At 35.2% G+C, this 27,398-nt stretch overlaps 1 protein-coding gene across 2 annotated transcripts; it reads right to left on the bottom strand.

The window, feature by feature from the left end:
* Positions 1 to 79: 79 nt before the first annotated feature.
* On the bottom strand, positions 80 to 27,344 carry LOC133205828 (uncharacterized). Of its 2 annotated transcripts, none has more exons than XM_061341713.1 (20): positions 27,198 to 27,344; positions 25,075 to 25,243; positions 23,111 to 23,285; positions 22,222 to 22,381; positions 21,773 to 21,822; positions 20,137 to 20,232; positions 16,072 to 16,262; positions 13,650 to 13,944; positions 13,190 to 13,290; positions 11,527 to 11,643; positions 11,286 to 11,428; positions 9,641 to 9,764; positions 8,537 to 8,705; positions 7,750 to 7,952; positions 7,378 to 7,506; positions 5,253 to 5,415; positions 2,603 to 2,785; positions 1,980 to 2,076; positions 1,845 to 1,890; positions 80 to 468 (listed from the first exon to the last, which is right to left on the bottom strand). In XM_061341713.1, the coding sequence occupies exons 1-20, from the start codon at positions 27,278 to 27,280 to the stop codon at positions 430 to 432; spliced, it is 2,733 nt and encodes a 910-aa protein (XP_061197697.1). In that variant the 5' UTR covers positions 27,281 to 27,344; the 3' UTR covers positions 80 to 429. The 2 variants fall into 2 exon arrangements, with proteins under 2 accessions (XP_061197697.1, XP_061197698.1); XM_061341714.1 differs by lacking the exon at positions 80 to 468 and adding an exon at positions 1,224 to 1,268.
* Positions 27,345 to 27,398: the final 54 nt, after the last annotated feature.

Genomic DNA, 27,398 nt, shown 5'->3' with positions numbered 1-27,398 from the left:
TTATTATGTAAATATTGCATGTAGTTTTTTAATATTGAAAATTTTCACCCCAAGAAAACCATTGTCAACTGAAGCACAGCCAAGGTTGACAATGGTTTTCAAGGGGTGAAAATTTTCAATGTTACACTCAATTACATGCAATATTTATTATATTATACTGAATGTTTTATACAAATACATATTACAGTGAACCTTACAAGCATAATTTCTGCGCAGTCAATATTTTTTGAAATATCACAGGTCGTCAATCAATGTTAACTGTTGCTACGCTGGAGGGCGAGGCTTCATTATTCAGTGGGTAATAGTGTTTTTTAACAAATGTTTCTCGACGAATCAGATTCAACTAATTTACATGAAAGTATAATATAACAAGATGTGCCATGTCCTGCACTGATGTTAGTGAAGTCTGAGCTGAACAAGATGACAGCATCATTTATCTATGGTGTAGGAGTCTTCATGCTGCATCTGCTGCAAAATGAAAAATATCAACTCATCAGTTAAAGAAATACTAACAAGATGTGTTTGTGAAACACTATGTCCCCAATGGTAACACAATTCTGGAGTGGGACGTAGACTACAGTGCAACAGTTATGGCCAATGTTAAAGTTTTTCAAATGTAGGTCAAAGGTCACAGTTGAGGTCACATGATCAAAAATTACTGTACCAATGGAAAGGTCTTGTCATAATGAACACTCATGTCAAATATTAAAGCCTTACCCTTGACAGGGCAATAGTTATGGGCTAGGTTAAAGTTGACAACAGACAGGCAGACAAACAGACAGACAAGTCAAAAACAATATACCCCTGGGATCTTTCGATCAGGAGGCATAAAAATAATGGCCGAAATTTACCCATTGCTAATATCTCGAACATGGATATCTTGAATACCATAGATATGTCCAAGTGAATGAGAATTAAGTCCTAAACACGTAATATGTATTTTACCCTCTATATCTCAAAGTTTTGTCTTGGTCCCTTGGAGTTCGAGATAATAAGGTTTGACTGTACATATTATTGCTAGACCTATAACTTTGTCCATGAATGTTCTCACAGATGGCTAGTACAATCGTATCAAAATGAAACTTAACAGAAATTATAATCTCCAACTGTAGTTGTGCTTTCCATGTTTTAAATTTTCAAAATGGCCACATTTACCATGGACATGGATAAAATATGCAAAATTTTCAATTTCATCATTCTCGGTAATTGCTAAGTCAATCTTGTTGAAAGTTTAAAGAATTCTCTCTTGCATCATGTCAAAGTGGTTTCTGCCAAAAACAAATGGAATTGTTTGAAGTCTGTCGCTGTTGCCATGAATAGATTGAATAAGTTTTCGTAAGACCACACTTTCTTTTTCTCTCAGGACATAGAAAAGTTAAGTTCATTGTGTGTATTGACATTCAGGTTCATGTGAAATACTGTGCTAACTTTGTGCACACATACATGTATTGCCATATTATTCATAAAACTTGAGGCATTCATATTACGGTACATTGCTGGGAGGGGGGGGGGGAGGGGCATAGTTTGGAGCTGACATATGCTATTGCTTGCGATAGCGAAGTTTTTAGTGTATTTGCAGAGATCTAATGTGACGCTATAAACAGTGTATTCACAATATCAAGGTTTGCTAAGGGGGTTTCATGTCCTTTAAATATTCAAATGATTTTTAAAATGGGCTAAATTTTACAGAAACTTACTCATTTTAACTGAAAGTATCCAGTGACTGCATACTGTCTAATAAATGTCAGTAATCTTATACAATATAGTTGTAGCATTACATTTACAAGCCATGGTCACTGGTTATATAATCCAGTTATGAATGAAAGTGCTAGCACTTTACTCACCAGTTTTAGAAACTCCACAATCAATGCTGTCCAACCTGTCTGATGGCTAAAAAATAAATACATATTAAAATTCAAGATGGGGATCTAAGTTACACAAATAGTAATGACATCTTAATTCATAAAATCATTTCATACTTGGCACCACATCCTCTGCCTGTCTCACTGTCAAAGTATTCATAGAATAACACCGAATCCCGCCAAGATTCTTCAAGTCTGTACTTCTCATAGCTCCCTGTAAATCATTAATTTTCTTTTAAAGAAGACTACTTTTATGTTTTCTTTTGTCTCTTGACAGCAGTGAAATATTTGTAATGTTGTTCTGTCTGAATGTCTCTGTCTAGCTGAGAGTCTGTCTTCTGTCTGTCACAAATTATTACTAGGCTATTATTTTTCCTTAATCGGAATAAACTAATTTTAGTATTTTGTTTACTCATGACTTAAAGGCATGTCCTCTTCTTGGTGCAAGGTCATATCAAAAAGGTCAAAGTCATTGGAAAAGGAGATTTTGAAAAAGTGTCCAGAATGCTAAGAATGAACTCGAACTTTACTTTTTCCTGTCATTGTACAAATCTTATGCCTGATTTTGAATATTGAGAAGTGAGGTTTTCCACCAAATTTGACTATTAATCTAAATTTTGTGTTTACTTGTGACAATTTATCTGCAATTACTCTTTACAAATTAAAGCAATTAATCAACTTGCATTCCAAAATTTCCTCAGTGAATTATGACTTGTTTTTAATATCTTCTTAGTACTTACCATGACAAGGTCTGGATTGTGTTTTTATGTTCACAGTGAAGAGACTGGACACTCTATTACAGATCTCCCTAGCCATTTCACCTAGCCTCATGGCAGTGCCAGATAAAGAGGGATGGATCATTTTGAATTTCTCTCCATAGAAACTGTCCATCTTCAACAACATCTCCACAATCAGAAAGTTCACTGAAAAGATTTTTTACATTTAGACATAATTCAAATTTTGTCTTCAATTTAGCCACATTTTCTGTATAAATGTATTTGTCAATTATTGTTCAATGTCAATTAGAGGTACAGTGAAAGAGCTCATAAAATGATACTTTTCCATGCAATTTTCTCTGAAATTTTTGCATACAATACTTCTCTCAAGTTATGGATCACATACAAATTTTATACTTTTTCTTCCAGTGACCTTGAACTCTTGCCAAAACAACCTTGGGTCAAGTTCATGACACATCCTCAGGTCATAATCTATCTTGTCAGGTACGAGCTTCCACTGTTTTTCCAGTCAAAATTGCATGGACAGATAAACAGACAGACAGCTAGACAATGTGATTTCTACATAAACTCCTATCCTTTGTTTCGGTGTATTGGATTTATGAAATACCTAATATCTAATTTGTGGGCCAGATTTAACTATGAGTCTGTACAGGATGTGTATTGAAAAGACAATTCCTCCCTTTACTTGACAATTTACTTAAATAACCAGATAGGACATGTCCAGGTACACTACATAGCTAGGCAGGACCTGTCCAGGTACACTATATAGCCAGACAGGACCTCTCCAGGTACACTACATAGCCAGACAGGACCTCTCCAGGTACACTACATAGCCAGACAGACACTCTAAAGTTTGTTACACTTCATAGCCAGACAATCCTCTCCAGGTACACTACATAGCCAGACAGGGCCTCTCCAGGTACACTACATAGCCAAACAGGGCCTCTCCAGGTACACTACATAGCCAGACAAGTCCTCTCCTGTTATACTACATAGCCAGACAGGGCCTCTCCAGGTACACATCATAGCCAGACAGGGCCTCTCCAGATACACTACATAGCCAGACAAGTCCTCTCCTGTTATACTACATAGCCAGACAGGGCCTCTCCAGGTACACAACATAGCCAGACAGGGCCTCTCCAGATACACTACATAGCCAGAAGGGCCTCTCCTGTTACACTACACAGCCAGACAGGGTCTCTCCAGGTAAACTACATAGCCAGACAGGGACTCTAAAGTTTGTTACTCTTCATAGCCAAACAAGTCCTCTCCTGTTACACTACATAGCCAGACAGGGCCTCTCCAGGTACACTACATAGCCAGACAGGGCCTCTCCAGGTACACTACATAGCCAGACAGGGCCTCTCCTGTTACACTACACAGCCAGACAGGGTCTCTCCAGGTACACTACATAGCCAGACAGGGACTCTAAAGTTTGTTACTCTTCATAGCCAAACAAGTCCTCTCTTATTACACTACATAGCCAGACAGGGCCTCTCCAGGTACACTACATAGCCAGACAGGGCCTCTCCAGGCACACTACATAGCCAGACAGGGCCTCTCCTGTTACACTACACAGCCAGACAGGGTCTCTCCAGGTACACTACATAGCCAGACAGGGACTCTAAAGTTTGTTACACTTCATAGCCAGACAAGTCCTCTCCTGTTACACTACATAGCCAGACAGGGCCTCTCCAGGTACACTACATAGCCAGACAGGGCCTCTCCAGGTACACTACATAGCCAGACAGGGCCTCTCCTGTTACACTACATAGCCAGACAGGGCCTCTCCAGGTACACTACATAGGCAGACAGGACCTCTCCTGGTACACTACATAGGCAGACAGGACCTCTCCAGGTACACTACATAGCCAGACAGGGCCTCTCCAGGTACACTACATAGCCAGGCAGGACCTCATCAGGTACACTACATAGCCAGACAGGACCTCTCCAGGTACACTACATAACCAGACAGGACCTCTCCAGGTACACTACATAGCCAGGCAGGACCTCATCAGGTACACTACATAGCCAGGCAGGACCTCATCAGGTACACTACATAGCCAGGCAGGACTTCTCCAGTTACTGTTTGGCTTTCTACATGGCCAAACAGGGCCCCACCAGTTTGTTACACTACATAGCCAGACAAGGCCTCTCCAGTGAATGACAGATTTCCTACAAAACCAGTTGGAACCTTTCCAATTAGTGCATAACTTACTACAAGAACAGACATGGCCTCTCCAGTTACTGTTTTACTAGAAAACCAGAAAGAACCTCTCCAGTTACTGTATGAATTACATAACCAGACTGGACCTCCCAAGTAACTATTTGACTTAAAAGGTAACCTTTCTAATTATTGTGTGACTTGCTAGATAAACACATGGGGCTTCTCCAGTTTCTGATTAACTAGCTACATAACCAGAAGGGGGCTCCCCAGTGTCTATTTACCTTGCAAAATAACCAGAAGGTGCCTCCCCCAGTTTCTGATTAACTTGATGCCTAACTAGAAGGGGCCTCCCTAGTTTTTGATTAACATACTACATAACCAGACGGGGCATCCACAGTTTCTGTTTGACTTGCTACATAACCAGACAGCGCCTCTCCAGTTACTGTATAACTTATTAGATAACCATTTTAAATATTTGTGACTTACTACATAGCCAGACTGGGCCCCTCCAGTTACTGTTTCCCCCCATCATAGCTGTGTCAGATTCAGCTGCAGCATATGTCATCTTCAGTTCTGTCTTTTCATCCAAATCCAGGTATTCTTGCACCTCTTTGTTAACGTTAAGACTGTAGGGATCCATTTCATAAACCTACAATAAACCTATTTCATGTAAATTAACTTTAAATACTTATATTGACTTCACTTGTAACAAGAGAGGAGAAATTGTGAAGAACCAGACCAGGATTCGAACCCAGGCCCCCTGAATCTCCAGTCAGGTGCTCTACCGAGCTAATTGGCCACCAGCGATTGAACTCATCTGACCACCACATTCCTCCCTCCTTAAAGGTCTTCAGCCACCAAAAACACCAACCCAGACTCTTCCCTGGCAGGTCTTACACCTGTCACTTCCAGGGCATTGCACAGCACCAAATAAAACAGAAGAGGATCGAGAAAAATGTGACGAACCAGACCGGGATTTGAACCTGGGCCCCCTGAATCTCCAGTCGTGCTCTACCAACTGAGCTATCTGGCCACTGACGATTGAACTGTTCTGACCGCCGCACACTAAAACATACATGTACAAAACTGAAACATGTATCTTTTGATGTAATGCATACTCAAATCCCTAAATATATAAGATACTGCAATTTTATAGCATCAAAGCTATGGAGCTTGTTTTTTTTTTAAATATATATATAGTGCATGTTTTGGAGGGTAAAAGTCTACATTTATTGACTGAGTTCAAGGGCAACATGCATTTTGTCTGACCCAAGAACCAGTTTGGTTCTTGGGTCTGACAAAATGCATATTTCCTTCAAACCTAGTCAATAAATGTATATTGGTTAATGGATCTAAACAAATAGGATTTCAGTATAATAAACTAAATTGCACAGCAATTTCTACATAATGGTATCTTGTTCTCTAGTATCACAAAAAAAAAAACCACTTTTAAATTCTGACGACATGTTGCTCGAATTGTAGATAAAGACACCAAAAATTGTGATTTTGGCAATGCTAGTGATTTTCAATAGGATTATATAGTAAATAACATCCTCTGGTATCTTGTACAAATGCCTGGTAAGGTGCCTTAGTTTTTTTGTGAGGAAACTTGTTTACGTAACAATGACAAATTCTTGTAAAAAATTATACATTATTGAGGAACATGTCATCTGACCAAGTGAAGATATTATTTCTTTTGAGTATAAGTATCTATAAAATTGTAGAATATTTTGGACAATCAGACCATAAATATGCACTATACTGTATGTTTAACGGTATCGGGTACATTCGCCCTATCTACCTGTTCGCATGAGTCCGTTCGCGCAGGGTCCGTTCGCCATAATTCTTGTTCGCCCTATATCTCGTTTGCCCTAATATATGTACAGTATATAGCAAATATTGACATTTGTTATTAATTTAATTCAATACTTTACGACTTGGTGTTTTTTTTCCAAATGTTGCTACAGTAATTTTTTTTTAAATTTAATCTTAATTAATTAAATAATTCAAATTTGATATTAATGCTTTTTACATGCTTAATTGGTTTGATTATACTTAATAATGTCACTGTAATTTGGAGGTTCATATCCGTTTTTTTTTTAAATTTTTTTTTTTATTATTTATTTATTTTTTTTTTTACAATCTGCTTTATGTTTTGAAAACAATTAAAGGACTGAGACGTTAACAGGCCCATTATGGAGCTGAGCAGCAGATGAGCAAGGTTTTACCTTTGAAGATTGATAATTGATAAGTAAAATCAAAGCCTTTGATCTAAAAATGATATATAAGAAGAAGGAAAATGAAAATTTGAAAGGACAGGTATTTAGTGTGACCATATGCATACGTCTGTTGTCTATGTGCAATTTATGTACCAATGTACATATAATTTATTGAAAAAAATCCATTTGTTCATTATTCAACTTTCTGCAATATAAATAGGGTGAATGGACTCTGTGCGAACAAGTTTTAGGGTGATCGGACTCTGGGCGAATGAGAATTAGGGCAAACGGCGTCAAGGGCTAACGAATTTTAGGGCGAATGAACATACAACCATGTTTAATCAGCTAGAATATGTACATGTTATGATGAATACAAATGTCATATAATTTACCTTTGATAAAGATCTTATTCCAAATGGAGAAAGAAATTCTTCCTCATCCGTGAGATGTCTCAGAATATTATGAAGTCTAGTCTTGGGCACTGCACAGAGAAGAAAGTCCCCAGCCTCATTTCTGTTTACCTACACAGGAAATAAAATTGACCACCAGAAGATATAAATAACGGATACAGTTAAACTTCAATATCCGAAATCTCAGCTGGTGACTGACAAAAAGCTTTCTTAATATATCCAAGTGTTTTGAGACACCAGAGTTTGACAATACATGTTCCTTCATTAAATTAAGCTGATACAGATGTTTATAAATTTAGATTTTTAGGCAAAAATTAAGACAAAAATCACTGATCAATGCTGATGATCTCGTACAAAAGGTGAATTCTTCTGTATCAAATTCTCCAGCTGTTTCAGTAGCTTCTTCCCTGATTTGTTTTTGAGAGAAGACATTTTGATGTTCAGACAGGCCAGTGCTGGAATAATGCCCACCAGGGAACGCAGGGCAATGGGAGTTCTGTCCCCTGAATCTGTTTCTATGACATCATAGTAGAATTTATCATGGGGATGCCACAAACCTGGAAATATATTTTTTTAAAAACTCATTTGCACTCCTAAAAATAGTAAAAATACTAAACATGAAATATGCATAAATGTAAAATATTTTTTGATGACTTGAATTTTTATGAATTGGTCCCTCATAGGTGGCATTCTAATTTTAACATTTCTGTTTGTGACAATTTCTCAAATGGTGAAAAAAAAATGATGAAAGGATTTGAATATTTCTGCAATTTTATCCTATGAAATTTTGATTGCACTATGTAGTGGCAAATGATTTTAAACATTTTTTTACCTTGATCTTTGCCTTAGAAACTTAGGTCACTGCACACTCTTTACTCTCGGGTACTCTTTGGATGTAGTTTGTCAGATTGGGCCAAGGAGAGAAAAAATATGCCCCAGGCAAGGATATTACAAAGAGACCTTTTCTGAGCCAGTTTTGGCCAAGGGGAGAGAAACATATCTGGACAAGTGATATCAATTGATGGACAGACAGATCACCACAGGGCATCCATGTAATCCTCATATTATTGCATGTCACAGATGACCTGTGACCCCACCATTAGTATTTCAAAAATATATTTTTACTTACTTTAATTCATACCTTCATCTTTAATGCTTTTGTTCAAGGCTTCTGAAATTGATATGAATTTCTCCAGATAATTGACACCTGCCCTGTAATATTTGTGGTCTGCTCCAGGCTCTGCGGATAATGCCATTGCTATTTCAAGCATGGAGAGAGAGAAGAAGGCTATCCAGCCTGTGGCATCTGCCTGTAATTAAATACAGTCAAACCACATCATCTCAAATTTTGAGATATCTCAGCATTTGAGATATCAAGGTTAAAATACATAAAGAAAAAGTGAATGGGACTTCCAACTCAGACATGTCCATGGTATTCCAGATATTGATGTTTGGGATACTGAAATTCAACTACTGTAAATCACTTTTTATTCACGAGAACTTTAATTTTGCACAATTATGCAAGACAGTGTGCCCATGAAAATTTCATTCTCATGTATAGAAGTATTCCTAAAGATTATATAGAGCAATAACCACAATTCGCGAAAATTTTATCTCACTAATACATGTGAACAGTCAATGTCTATTTAATGAAAATAAGGTGTCACAGAAATTTAGTGATCTACAGTATTTTGTCTTAGTAAAAAAAACCATATTCAGACTAAACCTCTTACAATCAATTTTTTTCTGTAATATAACTACATGTATTTGCTAGGGCTGGGACGATACAGCTTTTTGTATATCGATACGTATCACGATATTTGAGCCACGATACGATATGTATCACGATATGTTGATTTGGTTATAAAATGTTTTTTATAGTGAAATGAACGAAACATTTCTTCACAAATACGAATAATTTATTCAAAGAAGTTGTATATCTGTTGTAAAACAAAATCATTTTACCCAAGTGGTATTAATTATTATGTATTTCATATTTATATTTTGCATATTTATTTTATATATTTAACCCAAAATGTTAAGAAAACAGAGAAAAACATAAGTCAGAATTTTTTTTGCGATATTCGATATTTCTTCATACATATTGATATGCGTATCATCCTCACATTGAATCGATATTATCGATATCTCGATATATCGTCCCAGCCCTAGTATTTGCTCCCAATTCACATCTGCACAAACCTTTTTTTTTTAAATATATGGTACAAGAAATGAAAGTGTGTACCTGTTTCAGTGGATGGCCCTGCTTAAGATGGAATGACCTGTCTACAACACTGATGTTGTCTATTCCCAGAAACCCTCCAGTAAAGAGATATCTGTTGTTTCTAAACTGCATTGACTTGAGCCACCTAAAATAATGTCAGTACATATAATACAAATATGTTTATGTCTGTCAACAGACCATATTGCTGTTCATCTCTAAACATTTTTTTCTTTCGAATTTTTAGTACAAAACCAAATTACATGCTATATAATTTTATTTTTGAGACAGAAAACTCAACCTGCCCACAATTAAATTTACCAAAAAAGATGGCAGATTGATAGATGACACACAAACTTTGATACATTAAAAAAGAGGTCAGGGGCCACAATGCTTACCTGAGTAACAAATGGCCCTTCTTGTTCTTCATCAGTAGATTCTTTTTCTTATACATTTATATGGCTTTCCTGATCTTGATAAGAAGATTTTTAAAGATTTTTCCTAAGTATTTCTATGTCAAACTTTGATCGCACATAGTGGTCCCACCATACCCCAGGAGTTATGATTAGAACAAACTTGAATCTACACTTATATGCTTCCATATAAATATGACTGCTCCTGGCTTTGCTGTTCTTGAAAGAAAGAATTTTCAAGATTTTTCCTATGTTTTCCCATGTAAAACTTTAATTGCCCTTTGTGGATCCAACCTTACCCCAGGGGTCATGATTTGAACAAACTTGAATCTACACTATCGTAAGATGCTTCATATAAATATGACTAATTATGACTTTGCTGTTTGTGGGGAAAAGATTTTTAAAGATTTTTTTGTATGTAATTATATGTGTAAATTTGATTGCACATTGTGGGCTGGCTCCACCCTACCCTACCCCTTGGGGGGGGGGGGGGGGGGGTCATAATTTGAACAAACTTGACTATGTATTACCTAGGGATGCTTCCATATAAATATGCCTGATCATGGCTTTGTTGTTCTTGAGGAGACTTTCAAAGACTTTTCCTATATATACCCATGTTTAGCTTTGATTGCCCATAGTGGCCACAACCTATCCTTGGGGGTCATGATGTGAACAAATTAAATCTTCACTACCTGATGATGCTTCCATATAAATATGACTGATAATGGCTGTGCTGTTCTTGAGAAGAAGATTTTATAAAGATTTTTTTCTATATATATATTTACCCATGTAAAATTTTGATTGCCCATAGTGGCTCTATCCTACTCCCTGGGGTCATGATTTGAACTTGAATTTACACTTTATCAGGAAGCTTCCACATAAGTTTCATCTTTTCTGACCTAGTGGTTCTTGAGAGAAAGATTTTTAAATAACCCCACCCAATTTTTTTCTTTTTCTCAATTATCTCCCCTTGAAAGAGGGTGTGGCCCTTTATTTGAATAAACTTGAATCCCTTTCATTTTAGGGTACTCTGTGCCAAGTTTGGTTGAAATTGGCCCAGTGGTTCTGGAGAAAATGTTGAAATGGTAAAAAGTTTACGGAGACAATGACGGACAACAGACAAATTTTGATCAAAAAAGCTCACTTGAGCTCAGGTGAACTATAAATAACCCACTTAAGTCCTTTGTTAGGGCACAGATGATCCTAAAAATTTAATCAGAATGACAGACAGATAAACTGGATAATTTTGAAAATACCACTGAAAATTCAGCTGTAATTTCTGGAAACTTTGCTTTAAGAATTCTTTGTCTGAATGTCCTGTCTTGGAGAACACATCATAACATGACCAAGCATATACTGGAGGGAAGGGCAGGTCCATATCCCACTCACAGCCTGGCATCTGAATAGATGAGCAAATGTATAAAATTATTCCATTTTATATTAAAAATTGAAAAAAAAAATTACATGGATATTTTTTTGAAATAACAGAGAATTCACCTGTCCATTGGCCTTCATAAATCTCTCACTCAGAAATAATAGAAGTTGATTTTTGGCAAATTCTGGATCCAGCCTGGCAAATGGCAACATCTGAAAGGCTGTATCCCATGTGGCGAACTAGACAAGAGAGCAAAATATGTATAATATATGACTGCTGTTGGAATTGACTAATGGATCAAAGTATTTATTTCAATTTAAATTGGTCAACATTCATTACATGTGAGAAAACAAAACAAAAAAATCGAGAAGCCCATGGGCCACAATGCTCACCTGAGTAACTTAAGCCCTACTGTTCTTTAAAGGATTTAAAAAATTTTTTTAAATTCCCATGAAAAATTGCGACCTCATATCAAGGCCCAACTCTAGCTCTACTTCAATATTGATACGACTTACAAGGTCTTGCAGATATGGAGAAGAAAAATCCTGTTTCTGTATACATGCATTATGTAAAATTTGATTCAGATTTTACTCAACTATAACACAAGGTCCAAAATTTGGGAGGAAAATGAATCCACACAACTTGGAAATGTTTGCAAATGAATATTTCTATTGTGAATCTAAAGATTTATTTTTCTTATTTAATCCCATTTATAACTTTTATCCCCTATTGTGACCTTACCATAAAACTGCGGAGGGGGTTGGGTAGGGGGTCATGATTTGATTAATTTAGAATCTACATTATATGAGGAACATTTCACATAAATTTCTACTTTTCAGGTGCAGTGGTTCTTGAGAAGATTAATGAAAGACTTTTCCAATATATTTTAATGTAAAATTTTGATCCCCTATTGTTGCCCAACCCTACTCCTAAGAGCCACAGTTTTAAATAATTTAGAATCTACACTATGCTGGAAGCTTTCACATAAGTGTCATCTTTTCTGGTCCAGTAGTTCTCAAGAAGATTTTTAAAGACTTTTTTAATACTGTAAATGAACTTTTTTCTATGTGGGCAAAATCCTGCATAATCACAATTTCTGTTTAATCTGCAGGTAGAAAATTACATGGATACTTAGTAATTTTTTATCGTAAATTAATTCCACATGGGCAAAATGTATGTCTACAGTATATATATCAATGTGAAACTTTGATCCCCTATTGTGGTCCCACCCTTCTCCAGGGGACCATGATTTGAACAATTTAAAATCTTCACTACCTCAGGAAGCTTTCATATAAATTTCATCTTTTCTAGCCAATCTTGAGAAGATTTCTTTTAATAACCCCACCCTATTTCCCTTTTCTTGATGATCTTTCCTTGGAATGGGACTTAATTGGCCCCTCAATTGAAGAATTTATAATCCCCTTTACCCAAGAATGCTTTGTGTCAACTTTGATTAAATTGGCCGTGTTCTTGAAAAGTCAAAAATGTGAAAAGTTTACAGATGACCAGACAGATGGACAGGTGATCAGAAAAGTTCACTTGAGCTTTCAGCTCTGGTTAGCTAAAAAGTTACAGGGGAACATCAACCAATGATATGCATTCAGATCTTTCATTTTTTGTGTGTACAATGGAGAGCAGTGTGCAGTCCTAATGCGAGTCTACATGTTAATCCACAATGATTACTTCATTGTCTTACAGTGTAAGATCATGTCTTATTTTATTGTGAGACCTCTAGTGTTGCATAGTATTTAATGTATTTACTAAAAATATATCTGTCAGACATACCCAGGGAAATTCCCACTTGTCTGGAACAGCTAACACATCATAGCCGGATACATGAGCCCAGTCTTTATTGCGACATAAAACATCCCAGTACGCTCTCTTATCTATTATCCAAATTATAAAGAAAATGACATATAAAAGATAGTGACAATTCTAGTTTTGAAACTTTGACTATTGGTATATTTTATTTTTGTTCAAATATGCTTTTTGCACGGAGCCTTTCATCATCTTCACTGTCTTTGACTGCAGTGCATGCAGCTCTAAAGCAGCAAAACACTAATATTAGGGTAATTTATAATAGAGTGTACTCATTTGTGTGTGTACATGTATTTAAAAAAAACACAAAAAATCCACACACACATATCGGTACATATACAGTTTATACACTCACAAATAAACAAAACACAAGGTATTCATGAGATAAGATATAATAGCTAACAACAGAAGAAAACATATTTCTTACTTTCTCTTTTGTCCAGCCATTGTTGCTTCAATATATGAAATTTATGTTTAGCAACAAATCCTTCATATTCTTTTTCTTTCATTAAATCACAGCATGGGGATTCCATTAGAATTTTAACGTTCCCCATTGTACAGCTACCATTTGGAAAAAGCCACTGATACTGGTTCAGATGAAACTCATCGAGATTTCTTCTCCAACCCTGAACATCATAATAATACAGCTGCTTGTTCCAAAGGAGTCCAGCAAATGCCTGTCTTGCCACCAGTTTTTGTTCAGGTGAGAAATTATGTAAAAGCTTTCATAGAGAAAAAAAAATATATATTATACAATTATTTCTGTTTTTTAGGGTTGATACATTGTACCAAGGAGTAAAATATTCAGGGCTCGGTGTAATTACATTTGTTGAAATCCTAGCCAAATGCAGACAGAGAATTTTTTTTAAACATAAATACAGTGAAACTTGTCTAATCCAGATGTTGTGTAATCCAAAATCTTGCCTAATACGATGTAAACTTTAAGTCCTTTTCAAGTAAATTCATTTGTTTAAAATGTTTTCTAATTAAGGAATGTTTTTAAGTTTTGTGTGAGTTATTGGTGTGTAAATCACACAGACTTGTAACGTAGGCATATTTCATGAAGCATGCTAGCATCATGCAAAACTTTTAACTAGCACTGGTTGTACATACATGTATATATTGTAACTTTTTTATTTGGAAATTGTGGTTTGAAATAAATGTAATATATTTATTTCCAGATAAAAATTCTATTTCCACCTTCACTGTACCTGGTAAACATTAAATTTCCAGAAAAGCACAAAAAAAAAATTCTGGAAATGTAAACAAGAGGGCCTAAATGGTCACCTGAGTATAACACAACAATTTAGAGGATCCACAGAAGTAAAGAATAAACTGATAGATGAAGCTTTGTTACCCAAAACCAAGAGAAATAGGTTGATTAGAATAAAGGAAATACTTAGTCTCGTACTCGTAAGTTCTACTTGCCCCCATTTATCACTAATCACCGAGAAGACTATTAACAAAACAAAGTGCTTCTAATACTATATTCAACCCCATATTTTTATGTCTCATATTGGCCTCTCTGGGTCTTTGAAGAAAAGTCAATAAAAATGAGTTATTTTTGTCTTATTTTTTATTTATCTATTATTTGCAAGTCTACCTGATCATTAAAACTATGAAAGTAGTTTTTGTATTATTCAATTAAAGTTCTTGCATAATTTTCTTATTCTACTTACCTTGTAAATACATTATTTACAGTGATTAATTATCAAAGGTGAATGGCAATGGGGAAGAACTTCTCTCAGTAGAAAACAAATTAATAGAGCCCTCACCAGCACCAGAACACTTGACCAAATGGTTCAGAATATCAAAAAATCTGGTAAAAATACCCTTCCTTATTAAAATTTTACTCTGCCTCTGAGATGCCCAGGAGCAGAGATGATTTTCAAAGAAATAATTTATTTTCACTATAGATTCAACAAAGCCCCACCCAAACAACAGAACCCATGACCCAGGGTCATGAAATTAACGAATTAGAAGAGGTACTTTTGCTCATCATAACTATACACTTAGTTGAAGATTTTCAAAGAATAAAAAAATTAACATATTTTCACTATATTATCAATAGACTCCCCTCCCCCCCCCCCCAAAAAAAAAAAACACCAGAACCTGGGACCACAAGTTCTAAATATTTTGTAACAAGCATCTTTACTCATCATAACTATGCACTTTGTTTCTCTGCTCAATACCCAGGAGTAGACAAGATTATTTAATGCATTTTCACTAAATAATCAATAGAGCCCTGTCCTAACACCAGAACCCCTGACCCAGGAGCCATGAATTTCCCAATTTTGGAAGAGGCACCCTTGATCATCATAACTATATACTTGGATTGTTTGTTAATATACAGGAGCAGAGAAGATTTTCATAGATATAATAAAGAAGATTTTTAAAGATACATGTACCACTAATTTTGATGGTTTTAGCCCCACCCCTAAACCCCCTGGGGGGTAGGGGGGGGGGGGGGTGAGGGACCATGAAATTCAAAATTGTTGTCCCCCTTCATTCATAGATGCTTTATGCCAAAAATGGTTGAAATTGGTTCAGCAGTTCCAGAGGAGAAGATGAAAATGTTCAAATATTAACGCATGATTGATGATGCACAACGCATGCTGACGGACAAAAACAGATAGCAATAGGTCACCTGAGTGACTCAGGTGACCTAAAAATAAATGAAAAATTAATCAAAAATGTTGGAAATGCTTTGCATAATCTTGGAAATGAAAAGCACCGAATAAAACATGTTAAGGATTTTTGTTTTGTGATACATGTATTTATTAACCACCTATGTTCCTCTTAGTTATATCCATGCTTTACTGTATTTCTTTATTGGAAAGTTTACCTACTTTGTTATAAAACTCCTCTGCATTCTTCTTACAGATGTCAATAATGTCCTTTGGTGAAGATTTTGGCTCCTTCCTTTCTTCAAACAAGGACCAAAAAATTTGTTTGGAATCATGGGGTTTGACAGTCATTTTCATCTGGCAGCCAAACTTCTCAATGTCTTGCCAGCTGGGATCATCTTCTTCTTTTTTACCTAAAGACCAAACCATTATAAAATGTATTCTATAATATTCATGCTAAATCAATATAAATCAATAACTTTTGTACTTTTTTTATGGTGTACAAAATTACCAGTATGTACACCCAAACGTCTGACTAATAACTACACATGTTCAATATATTTGGTGAAAAATATCATTTCCATTCTACATCAATTAATGAAAAATACAATACAATGAGATCTGTTACAATAATACAGATTTCTTTTTGTGTGCATAGACAAGTCATACAAGAGAGTTGCACTATTTGGGGTGATTGAGATATTACATGAAAATCTGGTTGGAAAACTTAATACATGTACCGGTATTCATAAATTTATGCACCATACCCACATTGATGCAATTTTTCCATCAATTTTTCCAAGTGGTTTATAACAAATATGTTAAATGTTAATTGGACTAAATACTGTAAAAACAGAAATATTCGTTTGGGATTTAATTTCGTTTATTTCACTGTTAACAATAATCAACGAATTTAAATCCCACACAAACTTTTTACATGACTATATATTGAATAGAGTTACTTTCGAAACAACGAAATTTAATGCCCATGAAACCTTTTTAGATGGCAAATCAATGAAATTTTATCCCTATGAAAATTTGTGCTTCTACAGTAGATAGACAAACCCGAAACAAAATGCCTTGTGGACACAGAAATCCTGGATCTGTGGACAGCATCATGTAAATGTGCCTCAAAATCTACAGAATTGTCCTTTTTTAAGTAAGGCACCTTTTCCTTCAGTGCAAGTCCTGAAATTCATTTGCTATTACAGAAAACAACAGACAAACATGGGTGAAGAAAAACCTTTGTAACTTTGCTGACAGCATCTTCGCAAGCCAAGGGTTTTCGGTCCGCTCCGCTCCCCACAAACCCTTGGAGCGGAGCGGACCAAAAACCCTTGGCTTGCGAAGATGTGCTGACAGAGGTAAACTGCAGGAAAACTTGTCTAATCTGGATGTTCTGAATTCCACAGTTTTGCCTACTAAGATGAAATCTTTTAGTCCTTTTCAGTTAATTCAATTGCTTAATTAAAAATGTCTTGTCAGAAATGTCTAACCTGGCCATTTTTAGGTCACCTGAGTCACTCAGGTGACCTATTGCTATCTGTTTTCGTCCGTCGGCGTCCGTCGTGCGTCGTCCGTCGGTCGTAAACTTTTGAACATTTTCAGCTTCTTCTCTTGAACCACTGAACCAATTTCAACCAAATTTGGCATATAGCATCTATGGGTGAAGGGGAACAAAAATTATGAATTTCATGGTCCCTGCCCCCCTGGGGCCTGAGGGCTGGGGCTAAAACCACCAAAATTAATGCAGTCTTTAAAAATCTTCTTCTTTACTCCTGGACATCAAGCAGTCAAACTGTTGACATGATTGTAGTAAGCATTGAGCCCTCTACCAAATTGTGAAATTCATGGCCCCAGGATCAGGGGTTCTGGTGCTAGGGTGGGGCTATATAGATCATATAGTGAAAGTGCATTATTTCTTTGAAAATCTTCTTCTCTACTCCTGGGTATTATTGAAACAAATTGAATACATAGTTATGATAAACAAGAGTGATTCTACCCAAATTGTGAAATTTATGGCCCCAGGGTCAGGGGTTCTGGTGCTAGGGTGGGGTTATATAGGTCATATAGTGAAAGTGCATTGTTTCTTTGAAAATCTTCTCTACTCCTGGGTATTATTGAAACAAATTGAATACATAGTTATGATAAACAAGAGTGATTCTACCCAAATTGTGAAATTTATGGCCCCAGGGTCAGGGGTTCTGGTGCTAGGGTGGGGTTATATAGGTCATATAATGAAAGTGCATTGTTTCTTTGAAAATCTTCTCTACTCCTGGGTATTATTGAAACAAATTGAATACATAGTTATGATAAGCAAGAGTGACTCTACCAAAATTGTGAAATTCATGGCCCCAGGGTCAGGGGTTCTGGTGTTAGGGCGGGGCTCTATTGATTATATGTGGAAAATGGATTAATTCATTGAAAATCTTCTTCTTTGCTCCTGGGTATTAAATAAAGTAGCTAAGTACATAGTTATGATGAGCAAGAGTGCCTCTTCCAGAATTGTGAATTTCCTGGCCCTAGGGTCAGGGGTTCTGGTGTTAGGGCGGGGCTCTATTGATTATATTATAGTGAAAATGCATTAATTCTTTGAAAATCTTCTTCTCTGCTCATGGGTATTAAATAAAGTTACTAAGAACATAGTTATGATGAGCTAGAGTGCCTCTTTCAAAATTGTGAATTTCATGGCCCCAGGGTCAGGGGTTCTGGTGTTAGGGTGGGGCTCTATTGATTATATATAGTGAAAATGCATTAATTCATTGAAAATCTTCTTCTCTGCTCCTGGGTATTAAATAAAGTAACTAAGTACATAGTTATGATGAGCAGGAGTGCCTCTTCCAAAACGGAAAATTCATGGCCCCTGGGTCAGGGGTTCTGATGTTAGGGTGGGGCTCTATTGACTGTATAGTGAAAATGCATTAATTCATTGAAAATCTTCTCTGCTCCTGGGTATTGAATAAACTAACTAAGAACATAGTTATGATGAGCATAACTGCCTTTTCAGAAATTGTGAATTTTATGGCCCCTGGGTCAGGGGTTCAGGTGTTAGGGTTGGGCTCTATTGATTATATAGTAAAATTGCATTAATTCTTTGAAAATCTTCTTTTCTGCTCCTGGATATTAAATAAACTGAGTTCATAGTTATGATGGGCATGGTTGCCACTTCCAAAATTGTGAATTTCCTGGCCCCAGGGTCAGGGGTTCTGGTGTTAGGGCAGGGCTGTATTGATTATATAGGGAAAATGCATAATTTCTTTCCAAATCTTCTTCTCTGCTCCTGGGTATTATTCAAACAAAGGAAGTGCATGGTTATGATAAGGAAGAATACCTCTTCCAAAATTGTGAAATTCATGGCCACTGGGTCAGGGGTTCTGGTGAAGAGGGGTGGGGGGGGGGGGGCTCTAATTGATTATATAGTGAAAATGCATAATTTCTTTCAAAATATTTTTTCTACTACTGCTTATAAAGCAAAGAAACAAGTATATAGTTATGATGAGCAAGGGTTCTTCTTCCAGAATTGTGAGTTTATGGCCCCTGGGTCAGATGTTCTGGTATAAGGGTGGGGCTTTATTTATTCAATAATATAGTGAAAATGTATTTCTTTGAAAATCTTCTATGCTTCTGGGCATATTCGAGGCAAACATAGTAAAAGTTTTAATATGCAAAGGTATTTTTACCAGAATTTTGAACTCCTGGACCATTTAGTCAAGTGTTCTGGTCCTGGCCAGGGCTCTATTAACTTGTATTCTGCTGAGCAAAGTTATTCCCCTTTGCCATTCACCTTTCATAATTAATCACTGTAAACAATGTATTTGAAAGGTTAACAGAATAAAAGAATTATGCAAGAAAATTTATACAAAAAGTACTTTCATAGTTTTAATGATCAGGTAGACTTGGAAATAACAGATGAATAAAAACAAAAAGACAAAAATAACTTATCTTTTTAAATGTTCTTCAAAGGCCAAGAGAGGCCAATGTGAGAAGTAATAATATGGGGTTAAAAATAGACATTTTGTTAATAGTCTGCATGGTAATACATGTAGTGATAAATGGGGGACAGATAGATACTAGATCAATTATTTTGTTCATGCTAATCATACTATTTTTCTTGCTTTTGGGCAAAAAAGCTTCATTTATCAGTTTATGGATCCTCTTAATTGTTGTATTGTACTCAGGTGACCGTTAAGGCCCTTGGGCCTCTTGTTTAAGGAACCAGTGGCATATGGCCTAAACAAGATTTACTGTTATAAATATGATCATGGAAAGATGCTTTAATTTGTTTACCTGTGCAAATAACATCTGTAAATTGTTTTTCCTTTTCCAAGAATATCTTATTTTGGTACACATCTTGGTCACAGTCAACCCTGATACCGAATTTTCCTGCAAAATGGTGAATTTTCTTTTACTGATATAACAAACACTCATTGACTTTAAGTACTCCAGAGTATAGAATATACACCATATTTGAGACTACATGACTTCTAGCATCTACCGGTAAATGATAATTCTATTATGTACTTTATATTACTATGATTTCTGTACACTTCAAAATAAATTATTCAAATAGGAGTATTTCCATATTTAAAGTTTATCAGTGTAAATTTCGAAGAAGGATATTGACTGACAATATTCATTAATGTATTGAGCTGGCATTGTAAAACTTAGTAAGAGAGGCCTCGAATCAAGTGCAAATTAGTTACTGTATACAGGGTTATTTTTGAACCATGTTATTTTCACCCTTTTACACTTGTAAACAATTTTGCCCCGTTTTAAATTCCCCCAGTCACAGTTCTGTTTAAGAAATTCTACGGTGTTCTTTGAATTTGCCCCATTAAAACGTTGCCCACCTGTGAGTGGGGTGAAATGGGCAAAAATTTCCCTGTATACAGTATACTACTTGTGCCAGTGTTGAAGGGAAGTATGAAGTATTTCTGGAGAGGAAGTTAAAGATAGGTCACTGGCAAGCTTTGATACATTTTGAGATGGTGGTGGTGGGGGGATTTTGACACAAAACATATCAAGAAGTCCCTATGAAAACCAAGTTATCTGTACATATAATTCATCAGCACATTTCATATTTGAAATTTTGTAAGACTAAGTCGTAAGTGATGCAGTCTGATTAAAATCAAACCTTCCACTAGCTCCTTTATTTTGTTGGTCGCATGGCCATCAAAATAAAGAAGCTAGTGGAAGGATTGATTTTAATCAGACTGTGATATGTCATTTTCTCTGTTGTATACATGTATTTATATTCAACAGATTTTTCTATGACCTTTTTGCAATGAAAGCATAGTATCCTATATTTCTACTGCACAAATGACTTCAAATATCTTCAAAGATCTATCTACACTAGCCAGATCATTCAATCCAGACACACAGGATGTTATTTATCCATTGGGTATCGTACTGTATAGAACACAAGTTATACATGTACCATTTAGTGACAGGTAAAAATACAAGCTCAAGATTTACAACATAGACTTTATAAGGAGGTGGAGGAATCAAACTCTACATCTGATAATACCAGTGACCTTTAAAGAGGTAGAAAGTTTATGTTAGACATACAGAGAAAAGGGATGGAGTTTTAAGTTTGAAATTTTGTGAAAATTTCATTAAGAGGAATAGGAGGTCAAACAGATGTGTTAATTAAGATCATACACCTTTTATTCATTTGAAAAACTTTACTTGCCTCATTTAGCACAGGTGAGCTAAAAAAAGGAAGTGGGGTTACCAAGGCTCACCTGCTTTAAACCTCATAGTTCTGTATCATACATGTAGTTATAAACTTATTTTTTGTATAATTTGTCATTGTAGAACACTAAAGTTCTTCACAAATGATCAATTAAAGATATAACCAATCATTATGTCATACAGATTTTAACTGTTAAAGGACCATACCAGTTTGATCATAAACACATACCTTTAGAATAGTCCACTCTAACTGTTTTGCCATCCTGGGCCAATGAAATCCTGAAAAAGTCAGGGATTCATTATTTTACTCAGGTTTTTTACTGACGTCAAGTACTGCTTCATCCAACAAAATATTTAGGTTATAAAGCGATGTGAAATTTTGTGTATTTTTACAAGTTGACTAAAGCTGATAATATACATGTAGTTGATAATGTGAAAAAAAATGACTTTCTCCAAAAATTTCTCATCAAATTTGACATGTATAAAAGATATCAGACAACTATAATTGCTGTTTTTAGATTAATACAATGACTTAGCTGCCTCAAAAAAAAAATATTCACCAAGCCCTAAGGGCAAGGTAAATATTGTACTTAAGGGATGCTTAATCTTTACTATGTGTCAAAATCCAGACTAATTTGGGCACATTATATGAAAAAGCCCACATGAAAAGACACTTACGGCTTGTAATCTTTACACAGAAACTGAGGGAGAACAGTAAGCTCTGTTGATTGGTCAGAATGGTTGGTGATTGTGTAACAGCACACAAGATTTCTCTCATTCTCTGGGTCTTTCCCATACTCCACCATTACATCAAAATACTCATTGTCATCAAATATTCCTATACATAAGAATTTGAAATTACATGTAAATACTTCGACATGTTCAATTTTCTCTGAGATTCAAACAGAAAATTTAATATTGAAAATATGGAAAATTCAAAAGGATGTGAGCAATATACAGTAAATTTTGGTTAAAGTGCAGTCCTGGGGACCAGTGAATTTACTTTTCTATATTCATAATTTGTTATATCCGAATAACAAAATTGTTAAAGTATACATGATAGCAAAATTTGCATACATGTTTTCTTTCAAGTATGAGTACCGAATATGTTCAGGAAAATATTAAATACAAGAACACCTTAAAGCACTTCTGAAGTTTTCTGATAAATTAAATTTTATATATAAAATATCATGTCAGTTCAATATTTTTAAATTTGAGATCTATATCAATTTGTTATATCTGTAAATTTGTGATACATGTATCAGTGTTCATTATAACCATAAAATTTTATAAGCAATTGCTAAGAATTTTGCCAGCAATCTCAAGAAACTCTGCTATATCCATAAATTTGCTATATCTGTGTTCGTACTAAACAATTTTTTTCTACACATACCCTTCTATATACTTATTATCAGGCAGATCTGAAATATCTTATTCTGATAAACATCAAATATTCAAACCTTCTTTCAAATATTTCCTCATATTCCTATCAACAGCCTTTGGCTCAGGTGAGCTAAAAAGAGCTATACTGTATAAATATCAATCTGTTTCAAAAGATTAAAAACACCTGTATCTGTGAGTTCAAACTCAGGTTCTTCTTGATTTCTCTCCAGGTTCATCTGTACGAGTTCATCATAGGGGAACTCATTTTGGGGATATCTGTACAAAGCCCTCATGTACGAGTGATCTGGAAGCCCATCCAAATAATAAAACACTTCCTTTATGTCTTCACCATGGTTACCCTGTAAATCATTAATTATTTCTATATCAAAATATTCTAGGAAATATAGTTGGACTACAATACCTAAAATGGATATGGTGAAATTATCTTAAATATGTTGAAAGTCCAACTATGTTTGAGACACTGATTTTTGACTGTATTTGTATAAACCATGTAGGTATTTCTGTCTTAGAAATGATACATTGTACTTATTTGATGAAATACGTGTAAAACATGTAAAACATATCTTTTAATTTCTCTTATTTCTTATGGTATTCAAAGTTTTACCTTTATTTTTGAGGTTTGAAAACAGGTTCAAACATGCAGCTACCATTAAGGTTCTTTTCATACATTAAACTAAGTATTTATCAAACTTGTACAAATGTTGTATGGACATGACAAATATATTTCTTTATATGAAACAAGAGGCCCATGGGCCTTGATGATCACCTGAGTATTACGAGTTTCTCAAGCTATGGCCACTATGGCCCTATCCCAGACTGACTCCTGAACCTGGAGGACATGAATTTTTAATTCTTGTATAGAGCTAGCTGCTTTTTACACCATGTCAACAACTTGTCTGCTTGATGTCCATTAGTAAATGAAGAAAATTTTCAAATGTGTAATGTATTTTCAATATATGACCAACCATGTGCTTGGGAGCCATGAATTTCACAATTTTAGTAGAATGGTAAGTGTTTATTATAATCATGAGAAAAGTTTGCTTGTTAGATGTCTATGAATGAAGAAGACGATGTTCAAAGATGTAATGTAATTTCATTGAATGACTCTGTCTACCTTATCAATACATAGGTTTCACAGCAACCAGTCAACAGGGGATGCTTACTCCTCCTAGGCACCTGATCCCACCTCTGGAGTTTCCAGAGGTCCATGTTTTATGCCCTATTCACTAACTTGTACTGTTTTAAAGAGTTTTATCAATGCTTCTTCTCACCATGCAGTCAGTTTATCTTCAAGATGTGCAGGAGTAGAAAAGATTTTATTTTTTAAAATTTGGAGGCAGAACCCCACCTTTTGTAGAAGGCCTCATGCATCTTTTCACCATGCAATCAGTTTATCTTCAAGATGTGCAGGAGTAGAAAAGTACATTTTACCACACAACTATAATTTTGGCCCCGCCCTGGAAGCAGAACCCCTGCCCAGGGGGTCATGAAAACTGCAATGTTAGTAGAGGACTTTATGTTCTTTCTAGCCATGCATTCAATTTATTTTCAAGATATGAAGGAGTAGAGACAAAAATTTTCTTAAGCCCTGGGGGTCATGAAAAACACAATTTTAGTAGAAAGCTTGGCTTTATGTTCTTCCTAACCATGCATTTTGTTTAAGATGTTCAGGGGTAGAGAGGATGATTTTCTAAGATTAAGTACAGTTTCTTTACATGACCATTTTGGCCCCACCCTGGAGCCAGAACCTCTGCCTTTAGGTCACAACAAACAAAATTAATGAAGAGGGTCTCATGCTCTTCCTAACCATGTATTCAGTTTTGTTTATCTGCAAGACGTGCAGGAAAAGAAAAGATCTTTGAAAATTTTGCTATTTTCAGTACTTTTTGCCCATCCCCTGGGGTCCAAGGAGTACTATGATTACGAAAATCATAATTTATATTCATTTCATATCTAACATGCAAATTTGATGACAATTGGCCAAGTAGTATTCCAAAAAAAGTTAAAAATATTTAATTGTTAACAGACATCTCATGTTGACGGATGAAGACCAATCGCAATAGGTCATCCAAGTGACTTAGATGGCCTTAAAAAAGATCTGTCACTGGAAAGATACAAAAAAAACACCTGAGGTCCACTGAGTCCAAAGAATCTCTCTTTCAGAATTTCGTCCTTGTGATTCCATAAACTCAGCCTCGTGATTAAAGTGCCTGAGGAATCACAGAATCCAAACATGCCATCTTCTCCATATTTATAACTTCTTTTCCCAGCTTCTTCAAATCTAAAACTTTCCCAGCTACAACAGACATTACAAGCAGATGTTACCAGTATATAAATTATCATCCCATATCCTGTTTCCAACCATATCTAATTTTCAATTATTTTTTCTAAATTTGCTTCCTTTACAGAAACTGCAAGCTAACACATTGATTTTCGGTTGCTAAACTTAGAAAATACATAGCGAATACAAATGTTGCAAAGACTGACCACCTGTTGCCGTTACAAGCAGATGTTATATAAATTATCGTCCCATATCCTGTCTTTGACCATATTTAATTTTCATTTTTCTAAATATCTTCAAGAATTTTTGGGAAAAATGCAACATAATTTTACTGAAAATTTTCAAAGGACACAGGCACAGAAGAGAAAGTACAGCCAATGAATAAAACTGTCAGACTGTAACCAAAATATGCAACTTGTTAAAACTTTATATTGAAGACAATTAAGCATTGAATCATTATTTTTTGAGATATATAGTCTCATGACTGCAACGGTGTATGCAAACAAATTGTAATGCTTGTTAGAGCGTTATGAAAATTTATTTGCACGCACTGTTGCAGTTATGAGACTATATATTTCAAAAAATAATGATTCAATGCTTATATTTACATTTTTTAACTCCTTGCCTTGACTGTAAAGGTGATTTTTATTTCAAAATCCCTGTATTATCCTTTGGGTAAGTTACATTTAATGGAAGAGCCATTGCAACAGCTCCTGTTTAATGTGAGCGTGAAATTTGATTTTTGCTTATGACGTTGCACTTCCACGGCTTTAAACGTTTGTGACGTCAAAACGCATACTTTAACCTTTTGACCCCCTGTCCTTGTTATGGTGTTTTGAATGCCGTAGCTTTCCTCATACTTTATAAACTGTTGAATGTAAATATATTCTTGTATTTTCATTCTGTAGACTATCTAACAGTTTTCTCTATCACTAACTGGAAGTCCAAATTTTTTTAAGCTGAAAACACAAGATGCTTTGAAATTCATTTTCGTAAAGGAATCTGCACCCTCTTATGATGATTCAATATAAATCAAGTGAATTAACACAAAACTTTATTTTGGCAGACATTATTTTAAAAAGCAAGTCACACATATAATCTTTATGAGCTCTGATATATTTTCATATTTTTTAAGAGTTTGCAATAAATAAAAAAAAAGAAGTCAAAAATAGCCAACATGCAAGGATAATCAATTTCCACCTTAGTCAAATATAAATAAGTCCAAAACAATCACTACTTTTTACTAGATAGTTCGAATTATTTAGTTACTCAAAGTAGCTTGATTAAGCTATTTTCTTGCAAGTTTTCACTAGTTAATTGCTTTTTATTTAAAATTGATATCTGACTATTAATATTTGTACTACATTACATTTGGACTTAAAAAAAGGAACCCAGAGCAAAGATACTAGTTTAAACTGTTTTAACATTGCTGCACTTTTGAGCATGTTTATGAATTATGTGTTTCCATTGTTTGACTAACTGTATGTACCATCTTGTGTGGGGTTGGGCATGGATAAGTATCATATTACTTCACAATTGTGATCATGTTTACCAGAACAGGTTTTCTATGTAACAGATGTCATTTGAGAAATAACTGCTATGTCACAAATCAACTGTTTTATATAGCCCCAAAACTTAAAAAACTTTTATTGCATTTGCTCTGAAGGAGACGCATCTTGGAAAGTGATTTTTTTTTATACATGTGTTTTCAAAACAGTTCAAAGTTGAAACCATCACTCTGTCACTGCAAGTGCAACCAATGTGCGATTTTTGTTTAAAAGCTGAAAAAATGCTCATTTAAGAAAAAAATGAATTAATAGCTAAATCAAGCTACGTTGAGTAGCTAAATAAAGCTGCGTATGTAATTCAAGCTAGTAGCTAAAAGTAGCGATTGTACTGGACCTGTTATTCTTGCATCTTGAACCATCACTTTTACTATATTTTTTCTTTAAACAAAGATAACCATTACCTGTTTCCATCGGAGCTAGTATCCTCTCTAACAGTTCCCCACTGTCTGTTCGAAAGATAAGGACCCCAAAATGGTTTTTTCATATCTGGTAACAAAAAGGTGGATTTTTTGTCAATTTGGCGTTGTTAGTGATCAACTTTCATTTTCTCTTTTGAATAAGTTGAATAGCCAACCCGATATCATAAATAAAATTCATTTCTT

The sequence above is a fragment of the Saccostrea echinata genome, unplaced genomic scaffold, assembly GCF_033153115.1.
Source record: "Saccostrea echinata isolate AGI-Se365-2 ecotype Australia unplaced genomic scaffold, CSIRO_AGI_Sech_v1 ptg000054l, whole genome shotgun sequence".
Classification (NCBI taxonomy): Eukaryota; Metazoa; Mollusca; class Bivalvia; order Ostreida; family Ostreidae; genus Saccostrea; species Saccostrea echinata.
The sequence above is the reverse complement of the archived record's forward strand: the minus strand, read 5'-3'. Positions and strand labels throughout refer to the sequence as shown.